At 41.7% G+C, this 14,883-nt stretch overlaps 1 protein-coding gene across 7 annotated transcripts in view; it reads left to right on the top strand.

The window, feature by feature from the left end:
- Positions 1–14,883, top strand: part of TBC1D1 (TBC1 domain family member 1) — a 212,046-nt gene that overhangs the window by 54,863 nt on the left and 142,300 nt on the right. Inside the window, exon 2 of one of the 7 annotated variants that reach the window (XM_078852575.1) lies at positions 6,594–6,746. The exons of 5 other annotated variants lie outside the window; for them this stretch is intronic. In XM_078852575.1, the coding sequence (XP_078708701.1) occupies positions 6,717–6,746 (30 nt within the window). In that variant the 5' untranslated portion in view covers positions 6,594–6,716. Of the gene's footprint in view, positions 1–6,432; positions 6,747–14,883 lie in introns of those variants that run through there. One more of the 7 variants, XM_078852574.1, reaches the window with a different exon arrangement.

Below are 14,883 nucleotides of genomic sequence, written 5' to 3'. Positions count from 1 at the left end.
GTGTAGCTGGATCGTTTAGGTTAGGAAGCCATCTTTGTCTTTGTGTTTAGTCATTTTCTTTTTCATGACAACAAGTTAGCCAAAATTAAAAACAAAAGAACAAAAAACGGTCTTTTCTCATATATTTTTTGAAGAGCTGGCCCGCAGTTCTAGTTTGACCCAGGTCCTTGGAGGCTGGGCTACAGAGTAGAGGAAAGCCTGTCTTTTTCTCTGCCTGCAGTAGATCCGTGTGAATGGTTTTGCTAGTCCCAGTTGGCTTTCTCAAATCCACATACACACCTTTTACCTTGCTGGCTTCACAGAGGTGAAGTCTCAGATCTGCAAAACACAAGTGGTGATAACAGATCCACTTAGAGCACTCCCTTCCCTTGAGGAAGCAGTCACTTAGGTCTGTGTTGGAGCCAGCATGAGAATTCTGTTAGCTGTGTGTATACAAGATGGAAGAAGTGCCATGGTTGAAAAGAAGACATTCATACCAGGTCTGTATGTGGGGAAGCTCTCTGCAGGCCAGCATCACAAGTTCACTTTGGCTGTCTTATGCAGTGTGTGTGAATGCTCCGCTACCAGTCAGAGTTCCACAGAAGTGAAAGGGCCACTTAGGGGACAATGCATGGTGATAACATTTATTTTTTTTCCTTATTGCTGAGACAATGCCAAACTAAGTCCGATGAGCCAGCAAGTATTTTTTAAAATTAATGTTAATTGATTTTCTTTTTAAAGAAATGAACAATAACAAGTACAAAAATGAAAATGATTTACAGCAGCTTGTGAATGTTCCCAAATACCTTCTCCTCATGAGATCGCCAATAGAACTATACAGTTTTGCAGCTTGTCAAATACTATACAGAACACACACGTGGGGGGGTTACAGTAATAAAATGGGAGAAGAGAGATGAAGCGGGGGGAAAGGAGGGTGTAGGTTAGGTGGAATGGAGGTCTGGCATTCTTCAAGCAGTCTGAACATTTTTTATTCAAATGTGTCAAGAAGTGGGGTGCAATTATCAGTCAGTGAATTCATGTAAGAAATCTCTGTCAGCTAGCCTTCTTAAAGGGAGAGTGACACCATAAGAACTTTTCTTCATTTCCTTTCCCCGTCTGTCTCTGCTGGGGAAAAAAAAGTTATACCTGCTTGGGTCAATGGAGGAAACCTATTGAAACTTCAAGAAACCTATTGAACCCATAATAAAGGTGAAAGTGGGGGTGTTCATAAAAGGAGGAGTGAATAAATGAATGCACCACCAGGGGAAAAATTCCAAAAAGAAATGGATTGAACTAGGCCCTCCTGCTATAAAGGTACCACTGAGCAAACATCTAGTCTTGGCACCATGACAGCAGCTGAGAGTCTACCTCTGTAATGCATTCAGCATTATAATTTGGAAAGTGAGGTGCAAATGCTCAGAGACTAAGTGTTGGAGCTAGTAACCTAGCCAGTGCTCTGCGTGGTCTGAATTCTTATGAACCCGTCATTGTTAGCCTCCAATGAAGTCTCAAAGATAATTACAGCCTTTAAAATTAGACTGTGACAGGGAATGGTCTTTGCATTGGCCAGAAGACAAACTAGATGACTTGAAAGATCTTAGAACTTTAAATTCTTCTTACAAATTTACAAATGCTTTTTTGAAAGCAGGCCGCTATCATTAAGGAGAAGTAAGTTGTTTTGTTTGTTTTTTGTAAGTTAATGGTAGACATCTGCAGAACTGAACAAGCCATTTTCTGATTATGTACAGTTAAAAATATGGCTTTAAAGTATTCTTGCATGTAAATTGCTACTACCAGTGACTGAACTTTTTGAAATAGTAGCAATTATCTGCTAATATTTTCCATTATAATATCCAGTAGACTGTTTTGGTGTAAAGATCTTTAATTTAGACAAGGTGTTTCAAATGCTCCTTTTTAGTGCTTATACATAGAAATGTGTTCCTTACTCTCGTAATTTTTCCACTTGCCCAAAATGGATGTACATTACTTTTTGGGAAAGAAGTTATTTGCTTAAACTTTGCAAAGCTAGACTTTAAAAATAGAAAAATACAGAGGTTCTATTTTTAGAATGTCTGATGTCTTAGAAGATGAATACAGTTACTATTCCTATTAAATAGCTGAAACTATTTTTTGGAGGATGGGGGAAATATTGAAATTGTTTCCATTTATGCTAAAATATTTCAGATATTATTAAATATTTCTCTATGCACTCAAACTCTCCATCAATATAGTATCTGCGTATCTCACAATATTAATTAATGCATGCAACCCTCACCCTTGTAAGACTAGGAAGTACAAAGTGTAAGCAATTTGCCCAAAATCAAATCTGTGGCACAACTTGGATTTCAATGCCTAATTTTCTGAATCCGAATGCAAAGGATCCTCAGAGCCCTTTACAAAGCCATGTAAACATTGCTATTGCAATTCACAGATTTGGAAGCTGATGTAGAGGGTGAGGTTAAGTGGCTGGCTCAGGATCACACACTGAGTCAGTTCGAGTCAGGTCTCCTGACCGACATTATCATCTAATGGAAACTGGGAGGATATGTGTATTGTTTGTTTAAAACTGTAACTGTAGCAGGAACCCAGCCAGGAAGGGACAGCTGGGAAAGCTTCTGTGTAGATAGAAGATCTACACTGAAGCAGGGAGAGAAAGAGTAGCTTTAGAGACATGTTTATGATCAGTGTCGGAAGAATATGACTTCAACACTCTCACATAACGGATGACAGATCCCGCTATTATGAGCACTAAGTAAGGACAACATCCTCCTTTCCTCATGCCCCTAATTGCTTTATTTAAAAAAAGCGGACTAAGGCCCAGATTTCTAAAGATATTTAGGTATTGTGGCACTCAGCAATTTTTGAAAATGAAATTTAAGCTCCTATATCCGTTATGTCTTGCAATGCTGAGTGCTGCAACACCAAAATACCTTTAGAAATCTGGGCCTAACTTACAAATACACTTAGATTTAAAAGTACATCTAGTGCTCATGAAAGGTGCCAGATTTGAAGCCCTGAAAAGAGATGCCTTTTACTCCTCTACAGTATACCTGCATTATGACCAGCGGCAGTGAAAACTTCTCCCTGCTCCCTTGCCAAAATGCCTCTGGAGAGACCACCTTCAGAGAGTAAGCATAGTGCACACACTTTTATTCTTAGGCTCTTTGCTGTGAGAGCCAATTAGTTCAAGTTGGGATAGTGGCATTGAATGTGGATGCCTGAAGAACAGACTGAGGCCATCAACCCATTCAATGTTATTACCAGAAGCTTAAAATTCCAAATTGTTTTTAAAAATACACCCCTCTTTTCCATTCACCTTTATGAAACTTTGGAATGACTTGTATTTTTATTGTTGTAGGGCCAGAACCTGCAACCCAAACTTTGGACCTGATCCAAAGCCCATTGAAGCCAATAGAAAGATTCCTATTGATTTCAGTGGGCTTTGGATCAGGCCCTCTGTGAGTAAAGGTTGCATGATAGAGCCCTTCCTGTATTTTATTTACTAAAATAAAACACATCTGGGATAAAGAATAATGTAAAAGTCAATTTTGCCTGTCAATGAATCTCTCCTTATTAGCTGAAATTGGACAACTTACTCTGGCTTCATGGACAAACACTGCAGTCTAGTGTTTAACGCAGTGGTTCTCAACTTATTTACCATTGTGGGCCACATCCAATACTACTTGTATGGCCCTGAGGATGTCATATGGGCTGCAGCTCTGCGCTGATTGGGCCTCAAGCAGCCTATGGGCCATAGGTTGAGAACCAGTTGTTTAAAGCAAAGGACTTTGAATCAGGACTCTGCAGTTCTTTATATGGCTCTTCCACTGACTAAATGTGTGACCTTGAGTAAGTCACTTAACCTTTCAGTAGCTTAACTTACCCATCTGTAAAATGAACATAATATTTATGTCAAAGGACTTTAAGATCCTCAGATAAAAGGTGCAAAAGGTTTAAGTATATTATATTGGTAAATAGTTTTTTCCCCCCTTGATGAAGTTAAAAACATAAGAATGGCCATACTGGGTGAGACCAAAGGTCCATCCAGCCCAGTATCCTGTCTACCGACAGTGGCCAATGCCAGGTGCCCCAGAGGAGTGAACCTAACGGGTAATGATCTAGTGATCTCTCTCCTGCCATCCATCTACACCATCTGACAAACAGAGGCTAGGAACACCATTCCTTACCCATCCTGGCTAATAGCTATTAATGGACTTAACCTCCGTGAATTTATCCAGTTCTCTTTTAAAAACTGTTATAGTCCTAGCCTTCACAACCTCCTCAGGCAAGGAGTTCCACAGGTTGACTGTGCACTGAGTGAAGAACTTCCTTTTATTTGTTTTAAACCTGCTACCCATTAATTTCATTTGGTGGCCCCATGTTCTTCTATTATGGGAACAAGTAAATAACTTTTCCTTATTCACTTTCTCCACACCACTCATGATTTTATATACCTCTATCATATCCCCCCCAGTCTCCTCTTTTCCAAGCTGAAAAGACCTAGTCTCTTTCATCTCTTCTCATATGGGACCTGTTTCAAACCCCTAATCATTTTAGTTGCCCTTTTCTGAACCTTTTGTAATGCCAGTATATCTTTTTTGAGATGAGGGGACCACATCTGTACACAGTATTCAAGATGTGGGCATACCATGGATTTATATAAGGGCAATAAGATATTCTCTGTCTTATTCTCTATCCCTTTTTTAATGATTCCTAACATCCCATTTGCTTTTTTGACTGCCGCTGCACACTGCGTGGATGTCTTCAGAGAACTATCCATGATGACTCCTTGATGTTGAAGTTGATGACTACTGTCCATGAGAGTGAGAAATCTAATGACCTTTCTAGACTGAGGCATAGTCCAAGCAGTGCTTTGTAAGCTTCCTCCTGCATTATCATTGACTAGCATTCTGGGCATTCAACATCCATGATTGTTATCTCAGTTGTGAGTGGGTCACCAAAGGGTGAAAGGCTAGTGACCACTTCTTATTACAATAATCATAATTGCCTCGCTGTTACTTTGTATTTCCTCTTGTCTGTTTGTTGTATCCTTCTGTTGTCTCTAAATCGTATACTTAGATTGTAAGTTCTTTGGTTCAGAGATAGTCTTTTCACCCTGTGTGAAGTGACCTGATCCCTGATTATGGCCTCTGCTGCCGCAATACAAATAAATAATAGTGCAATAATGTACTGTGTTCCGTAGTCTAGAATGGGACAGGTTTCTTACATGAGACATTTTCAAAGAATATCCTAGAAGAACTTAAAACTTAAGTCAGACTTTCTGCCAGAGTTGCTTGCTATTTAGTGATGTGGAGATTGATTGAAATGTTGTAGGTGCTGTACGAAGTGGTGCAGGACCTATGTCTTGCTTGCGGCCCTCTCTGTCCATTGCTGCTCCACAGAACAATACTATGCTTTCTTTTACGAGCAAGGCTTGGGTATACAGGATGGAGAGTTGTGACACACTGACACAGAGTAAACAAACACATGTATTTTTGCATGTTACAGACCTTTACACTTTGTTTCTAAGGTTGAGTGCAACCATTCCTTGATGAGTTCAAATTCAGCATAGCCTTTTAATGTCAAATAAGAGACTTAATGCCATATTCTACTCCCAGCTGAGTAGTGACTTGAGAGGAGAACTTGCTTCTTAATGTCAGTTGTTGTAGGTATGTGTATATTGATGTAAACGTGTGTATATGTTTACAGAGACAGGTGGGTGAGGTAATATCTTTTTCACCAACAGAAGTTGGTCCAATAGGAGACAAGCATTCAAGCTGTACTGAGCTCTTCTTCAGGTATGTTTACAGACACTCCTAGCATTTTTAACAGGAGGAGCAGTGGTATGGTAGTTGAAGCACATCTGGTTTGGATGGCAAATAACATATCTTGACCTGCCTGAAATTCACTTTACATTGGTTCAAAGGTTATTTTTTGTTCTGTTCTCTGTTAATGTAAGTTTGTTTTTTAAACTAGAGATACTAGTATTTTGGGTTTAATGTCAATAACTTACTTAGAAATAACTAAGATTATTTAGGAAACTTGCGTTTTTGCCAGTTTAAAAGAGAAGCTTGGTTTTGCTTTCAATTTGTATTTAAAACATTTATTTGACACTGGCATTTTTCTAGAAAGCTACATTAACTGTTTTGGTTTTTTTTAAACATCGGCTATGAATACTGTCTTTATGCTGAGCTGAGCTACTTAAAAGTTCAGTGCTGGTTGGCAGTATAGTTTGTATTTTTTTCCCTTTAAATTATTGATATGTTATTACAGTGCTGTTAAGCGCGGAGCTACCACATTTCACAACTTCCTGAATAATCCACACAGCAGCACTCTGTTAGTACTTTTCTGTCTCTCTCTTTTTGTCCGAGTAGGTGGAGTCTCTTCTCAAAGCTGCCTGTGGCATATTCCCCTCCTCCCCTTACCCACCCAGCCCTTTCCTTTCTTGCACAGAATCTCTGAGATAGACTGTGTGGAATTGCGAAGTCTCAAAGACCAGTGACCTCATAGTTGCTGTAGAGTCTGAGAAGTGAACATGCTTCTTTGCAGCATGAGACGGGCTGCCTAAAAAACTGTTTTTAAAGACAGCTTTTTCTGTTTTCACAATAAATTAGGCTACTGCTCGATGCAGATGTGAGAGGGTTATCAGACAAAAGCAGGCAAGAAGTGGAAAAAAGAGGCTGTGAAAGTGGCTAAAGTTACAACAGCGGGTGGTGATCTGTGTCTGATCTTGTAGGATGTCACCATTGTTCAGCTGGGTGGCTAAGGTAGGAGGAGTTTTCACTCACTTTCTTATGTATTCTTTTTTTAAAAAGTGTAAGAACTACCAGGTTTTTGTTTACACTGTTAAATCACAGAAATGAGGGATAGGGTGAAGAGCCATATTGCACTTTTTAACTGTGTCAAGTAAAATTAGAAGCACTTTTTGTAATATATAGGTATATAAAATTGTGTTGAGAGAAACTGAAGGTATGATTACTTGTGGCACCTTAGAGACTAACCAATTTATTTGAGCATAAGCTTTCATGAGCTACAGCTCACTTCATCGGATGTTGCATCCGATGAAATGAGCTGTAGCTCACGAAAGCTTATGCTTAAATAAATTGGTTAGTCTCTAAGGTGCCACAAGTACTCCTTTTCTTTTTGCGAATACAGACTAACACGGCTGTTACTCTGAAACCATGATTGTTGTTAAATGTTGTATCTTACAGCTGATTTTGTGAAATCAGGAAAAGTATAATTAAAACTGTACTGAAGTCTGGTTTCATAGCTTATTTGAGTGTAGTAGGTTTTCTTTGCTTTGAAAAAGATGAAATGGCACTCGCACTGGTCTTGTTCAGAATTTTAGCCAGAGGTTCTCAGTGAATATGAAACCAATTTTGGATGTAGGCAAATAATGTGCAAGTAACCTAATTTCCCTGTGCCTCAGTTTTCCCAAATGCAAAATTGATGCGACGCCTTCCTCATGAAAGTGTTATGAGGATATGTTCATGAATGTCTGTATAATACTTGACTGCCTTTGTTAATTTTGTTGAGCTTCTCGGATAAAAGGTTTTGTTTTCTATTCCATATTGCAAAATATCTTGAAAAAAGAGCCTCTTTAAATTTAAACTCTAGTTATTTTGCAGGGCAGTGTTGCCCCTTTATTTGCCAGCCTGGCCTTTATTCTCTGCTTAAGTGGTTACTACACAAGTGGCATGCTGAAAATTACAGTCCCCTCTACTGTCACTGGTCTGGTCCTGTCTCACCCTCACATCAATATGTCGTTCCCCCCCTGTTCTCCCCCCCCTTCCCGCTTACATATTCTCTGTCTGTTGCATGAACACTCATTTGTTGTGGTTGCCCTGGAAATGACATTCTCTGACTTCCATGCGAGCTGTCACAAACATACACAGTCTTATGGATGATTGTTGCCAAAAAATGATGATTCTGTTGTGTAAATATTTAAAGAATTATCAGACTGGGCTAATTGGAATAACTTGTCAGCTGGACAAAGCAGCAGGTCGAAAAGAAGCTAAGGTTGGAACTTTTCAGGGCAGGACTTGTAGTATATAGGCTTGGCTAATTCTCAGTAGTAGGTAACACTGCTGACAACACTCCTAACTCTGTTTATAAGAATATCTCATGGCTTTAAAAAAATCTCTTATATTTTTAAGCTGTTTTGTATTTAATTTTATTCTACTTTTTATGGAAGTTAATCAATATTACTAATTTGGATAGAAAGTGAAACAAGCTGGGTGTGTAGAAATTTCTAATCAGGCTGTTAACACAGAAAAGTGTCCTGGCTGCCAATACCAGATCAGTAAAGGCCGATTAGGGGGAGTCTACCTACTGGTAAATACTTATTTACATTTTTAAAACAAACATAAAGTCCTGCCAATCTTTGTAAGCCCTCCTAGCTATCTGCTCCTCACCACATACTGGTCCATTCCAGAATAGGGAGTGGTACAAAGTGACAAAACTGCCCAGAAAACGGAGCCTTCTCTAACTCCGCCTCTTAAAAACAAAGTGCCTCCCAGCAGAGCAGGTGCTTAGTAGCATCTGTTAAGGACTCAGTCCTGTAAACACCTATGCATAACAGTAACTTTACTCACAGACCAATTCCTTTGAAGTAACATGTGTTCACAGAATTAGGCCCCGATTGGGCATTGACACTGCCTCTGGGTACATCTTCGTTGCAGATTTAACCCAGGCTCTTATTCGGGTGTTGCCCTTAACCTGGTTCCCATCCCTAGGCAGTGCGTGACTCTTGCATTTGGGGAGGCTGTGCGCAAGTGCCAGAAGCTCCCTAGAAGTGTGGGGGCCCACTGGTGCCCAGACTGTGACCCCACCCCCACTCTGCCTCCTCACTTGAAGCCCTGCCTATGCTCCACCCCCCCACTGTGCCCCGAGGCCCCACTCCCGCTCGTCCTCTTCTCCTTGATGCCCCCCTGCCTGCTGCTCACTCCTCTCTGACTGCTTCCCTGAGGCTCAACTCACCACTTGCTCCTTTCCGTCCCCTCCCCTGAACTCTCTGCTGCTTGCTCCTTTCTACCCCCTCCTGTCTTAAGGGCAAGCGACGGGGGAAAAGGGTGCAGAGAGGGGCAAGTGGCAGGTGGGGAGGACCTAGGGGGAAGATGTGGAGCGAGGGTGGGTAGAGGCGGAGCGAGGGGAGGGCCTTGGGGAGAAGAGGCGCAGTGTCATGGGGGAAGAGACAGAGTGGGAGTGGGGTCTTGGGGTGGAGAGCGGCCAGGGCCATGGTCCGGGTGCTGGTGGCCACCACATTTCTCGGGAGTGTCCGGCAGTGGTGCTCCAAAGGCAGCAGGCCAGTGTACCTCCAGAGGAAGGTGCACCGCATCTGGCATTTCTTGCCCCGTTCGGAGAGGCTTAGTCTCTCCAAGCCTCTTATACCCACCACTCATGCTCGCATCAACATACTATGTTGTGTTGCCCAAGTTTAGTGGTGCTTGGAACCTGAACTAGCTGGCCTGCCCTGGGGTATAGGCTACAGTCTGAGTGAGGCTTTCACTTGGGCTGGTAACTCACCCACTTTGTAATGAGTAGCAGGCTGAAGCACTTGATTGCTGATAGTCCTCCAGTGCCTTTCCACAATTCTGTCTGTGCACAGAACAACAGACAAGTTCTCCCACAATTCACTGGGAAAGAATCATAGATCAGATCAGCTTACTGCAGCACAGAGAACCATGGAATATGCCCCCAGTAGCCCATGTGACACAGATCGGAGTGCAGCAGCAGTTCGGACACAGTAACGTGGGTGTGGCTTTGCAATGCCAGCACAGCTGCACCTATCTGGGATAGGCTAATCCAGGAGCTCAGACCTGTGTGCCAATCACCTAGGCTACCTATGCAGTGACGTCATATCCTTTGTGTGTGTGCTGTGCACCCTTACACTTGTCAGTAGCCCTCAGTAACTAAATAAAATTATACCTAAAAATGCTGAATTTTTAAGAGTGATCTCTGCCTATGAAATGTTTCTTGTTATTCTGATACAATCTAGTGCTACCCATAGAATTCCCCTTGCTAAAGTTCTGCCATGATTTCTATTATAAAACTATATTTGGATGTTTCTTATAATACCTGTCTCTGAGACAAAATATAGTGATCAGGTTCTTGGTCTAGGCATGAAACTACAAATGAAACTGATCTGCCTTAGAGGCAAAGGGTTTATGTTCGGGAAGTCCGGAGGGCAAAGCTGCTATTGTTGTTAGTTTTTAAATATGGGTTTTAAAATAATTTTTTCCCCTTTTTACAATGTCTTTTTAAATACAAATCACTACGGTGTCTATTGCCCATTTTCTTAATGTTTTGTTAAACTAGCACTTAATTCCCTACAAACACAAACTGCAGTCAGCTATGGTCGGCTCCACCTCTCCTTCTCTTGACCCTCAATGAGTCACTTGCATTGCAAATATGTTTACTAGGGCTGTCGATTAATCACAGTTAACTCATGCGATTAACTCAAAAAAATTAATCGCAATTAATCGCACTGTTAAACAATAGAATACCAGTTGAAATTTATTAGATAATTTTGGGATGCTTTTCTACATTTTCAAATATATCGATGTCAATTACAACACAGAATACAAAGTGTACAGGGCTCACTTTATATTATTTTTTATTACAAATATTTGCACTGTAAAATGATAAACAAAAGAAATATTATTTTTCAATTCACCTCATACAAGTACTAGAGTGCAATCTCTTTATCATAAAAGTGCAACTTACAAATGTAGTTTTTTGTTACATAACTGCACTCCGTAACAAAACAATGTAAAACTTTAGAGCCTACAAGTCCACTCAGTCCTACACTTTGTTCAGCCAATTGCTAAGAGAAACAAGTTTGTTTACATTTAGGGAAGATAATGCTGCCCACTTCTTAATTACAATGTCACCTGAAAGTGAGAACAGGCATTCACATGGCAGTGCTATAGCTGGCATTGCAAGATATTTACGTGCCAGATGTGCTAAAGATTCATATGCCTCTTCATGCTTCGGCCATCATTCCAGATGCTTCCATGCTGATGATGCTCGTTAAAAAAATGTGTTAATTAAATTTGTGACTGAACTCCTTGTGGGAGAATTGTATGTCTCCTGTTCTGTTTTACCCACATGCTGCCATATATTTCATGTTATAGCAGTCTCGGATGTTGACCCAGCACATGTTGTTCATTTTAAGAACACTTTCACTGCAAATTTGAGGAGATACCAATGTGAAATTTCTAAAGATAGCTATCTTTAGAATCTGAAGTGCCTTTCAAAATCTCAGAGGGATGAGGTGTAGAGCCTGCTCTCAGAAGTCTTAAAAGAGCAACACTCCAATGCAGAAACTACAGAACCCAAACCACCAAAAAAGAAAATCAACCTTCTGTTGGTGGCATCTGACTCAGATGATGAAAATGAACATGTGTTGGTCTGCACTGCTTTGGATAGTTATCGAGCAGAACATGTCATCAGCATGGAATGGTGGTTGAAGCATGAAGGGACATATGAATCTTTAGTACATCTAGCATGTAAATATCTTGTGACGCTGACTACAAAAGTGCCATGCAAATTCCTGTTCTCAGTTTTGGTGACATTGTAAACAAGAAGCAGGCAGCATTATCTTCTGCAAATGTAAACAAACTTGTTTGTCTGAGCGATTGGCTGAACAAGAGGTAGGATTGATTGGTCTTGTAGGCTCTAAAGTTTTACATGGTTTTATTTTTGAATGCAGGCTTTTTTTTTGTACATAATTCTACATTTGTTAGTTGCACTTACATGTTAAAGAGATTGCACTACAGTACTTGTATTAGGTGAATTCAAAAATACTATTTCTTTTGTTTTTTACAGTGCAAATATTTCTTATAAAATATATGTAAATTGAGCACTGTACACTTTGTGTTCTGTGTTGTAATTGAAATCAATATATTTGAAAATGTAGAAAACATCAAAAATATTTAAATAAATGGTATTCTATTATTAACAGTGCAATTAATTGTGATTCATTTTTTAATCATTTGACAGCCCTCATTTTTACCCATATGGATGAGGGATTTGGCCTTTGTTAAGAATGCTCCATTCAGGATCATCCTTTTAGATTATGAACTGTGTGGGGCAGGCATCATGTTGTTTGTCTGTAAAGTACAATGCATGCTCTGGCTGCTGTATTAATTCCAATATAACTTTCACTAAATCTGAACAATGTTTAAAGTGGGTGCAGAGTAATGTGAAAAGAACGGTAACTATGATATTCTGGATAAGTGTTTGTAAGAGCGGGATTTAGTGAAGGATAGTGGGTAGTTAGGGGAGAAAATACTCCAATTCTCCAACCCTGCTCATGTGCTTGGGCTTGTTGAAGGCTGTGGGACTACTTGTGTAAGAGTTGAAGGATTGGGCACCTATTGCTCTTCAAAACAAAATGGCAGCAGTATGTGATAGAGCAAAATAACAATGGACTGGTCAGATGAAGAAAAACATAGGACCCAGGTTGAAATCCTGGCCTTGTTGCAGACAATGGAGTTAGAACAAGATCATACACATACCTAGTAAGCATTGATTAGAATAAATGGAGTTCCTTCAAGGGAGACTTGCAAAGGAGTTTGTTTAAATTGGGTTTCTGCCCTCTCTGTTGTTGGTTTGAAGGTTTTTTAAATTTTAATTTTAAATTTAAATTTTTTAAATATTTTTAAATTTGGGGTGGGGGGTGGTAGACATTATTTATTTTATAACTATTGGGAATGTGAAGTCTGGTCTTGCGGAGGAAATCTCGGGGATGTTGTAAACTGTGACCAGAATAGAAGGGATAGAGATTTTGAATCTGTAATAGAGACATCCTCCAAGTGTATGTTAGGTATTACAGCTAAATAAATTATACCAAAACCAAACCAGTCTGAATAAAAATTCTTTACCCAGAGTCTATGGTGACTGGAAAACCAGGGTAAGTCTAGGTATACTCTACGCTCCCCTATAGCCTTTAATTTGATGTGCTAACTCATGTAAAAACAACAAACTGTCCTGTCTTCACTGGGATTTTACCTTGTTATAGTTAACTTGAGTTAAGAAGATACCTTTTTCCTGATGAAGACAAGGTCTTTCTCACTTCCCTGGTCCCACTGCCAGGTCCCAAGGAATGCCAGATTTGGCAGGTTTCAACCAAACAGGATTCTAGACTGCAGATGCTCCCCAAAATTCCAGGGGGTAGGTAAAGAAAGTGCAAACACACATTCAGTAAATATACCACAGAATAGGCAACCCTGAGCTAAGGGAACTACCCGTTTCTATCAAATTGATTTTGACTTCAAGGAGCTTTGGCACTGAGAAGTGTTACATTTTGTTAGATTTTAGGAGCTGCCTCTGCATGTTTGTTGGATCATTGGTTTGCTGTTATAGCACCAATCAGGTAAGCTCACTGAAGCTGTTGTCATGGCAATGTGGATAGTTCCAACTTCTCTTTAAATGTTGCAAACTTTTCTCTTTTTGTTTCTTTGGGCCTTTGTAAAGCCCAAACCTCCTAAAATGCAACCAGAGATACATAGAAGAAAAAATATCCTGCATTTTTAAAAGTACTGTGTGTACAAGCTCTATTTTTAGAGACATATTGGTAGTTACCAGAGTTTTGACTTGAAAAAAAGACAGGAATTGCACATTTCAATTAACATCTCAGTGGGAATGTATCCTAGTAGCGTTTCTCAATTGCGGCCACCATGGCTGCATTGTGCAGCCACAGCCTGCCTGGGTGGTGATTGGGAGAGGGGGGCAAAGCATCATCCTCTCCCCCTCCCTTTGTGTTGCTCCTAGATGCACCACCCTGCACTGCTTGTGGAGACAGGTGGGGCACAACACTGAAGGAGCAAGGTGAGTTCTCAACCTATGGGGGGAGCGTAGTGGGGGATCAGGCTTTAGTCCTGGGGTGGTTGGGTGGCAGGCTCAGGTGGCAGGACTTAGGGAGCCTGGCTGTGCGGACCAGGTCACCAGCTATAGGGCTTCGGGCGCCAACATCCAGCACCAGCCACGATGTTTTTGGCACTGACCCCTAGCTCTGGCCATGTAGCTCTAGCCTGCAGCCAGGCCCACGGGGCTTCAGGCTCCAACCCTGGGCGGACAGCGGCAGGCTCTGATCCCTGGCTCTGGCTGAATGGCGCCAACCACAGGCTGCATGTTCTGACCCCGAGTCCTGGCCACTGACCCCAGGTGCTAGCCCTGTATGCCAACCCCTAGCTCCAGCCCTGGATGCCAACCTCTAGCCCTGGCTGTGCGGCAGCGGGCACCGACCCTGGGCTCTGGTGGGTGCTGGTCCTGCGTGTCAATCCCCGGCAGCGGTCGCCAACCCCCAACGCCAGCACCAGCCACAGATCCCCAGCCCTGGCTGCTGACCCTTGGTTCTGGCCTTGTGGCAGCGGCCACTGGTCCCAGGTGCCAGCCCCCCAGCTGCCATTCTGAGTGTCTACCCGTGCTCTGGCAGGTGCCTGCCTCAGGCGCCAATCCCCAGCCCTGACCACATAGCAGCAGGTGCCGACCCGGGCTCTGGCACATGCTGGCCCTGGGCGCTGAGCCTCAGCTCCGGGCACACGGCAGCAGGCTCTGATCTCAGTACCAGCTGTGAGGCTCCTGCCCCCGGGCTCTGGCTGCAGGCACTGACCTCCAGTTGCATGGCCGTCAACCTCCGGCTCTGGTCACAGGGCTCACCCCCAACCCCCATTGCCCTTGGTTCCTGCTGCCTTCCTGGCCCTGCATCCATCGCCCCTGGCCCCTGCTGATTCTCCCTCCAACCTATCCATCCAGGGCTTAATTTGTCTTGAGGCTTGCTGTGAAAAGTGATATTAAGAAACATGCAAATATCACTTTTCACAGCATTATTTTTATTATTGAGTCTGCAAAAAACAAAAAACAAAAAAACCCTACATAAGTACATTGCAATGATTTCAA

This window comes from Lepidochelys kempii, chromosome 4 (genome assembly GCF_965140285.1).
Source record: "Lepidochelys kempii isolate rLepKem1 chromosome 4, rLepKem1.hap1, whole genome shotgun sequence".
In the NCBI taxonomy this organism is placed as follows: Eukaryota; Metazoa; Chordata; order Testudines; family Cheloniidae; genus Lepidochelys; species Lepidochelys kempii.
Note: the sequence above shows the minus strand (reverse complement) of the source record. Positions and strands in the feature narration are given on the sequence as shown.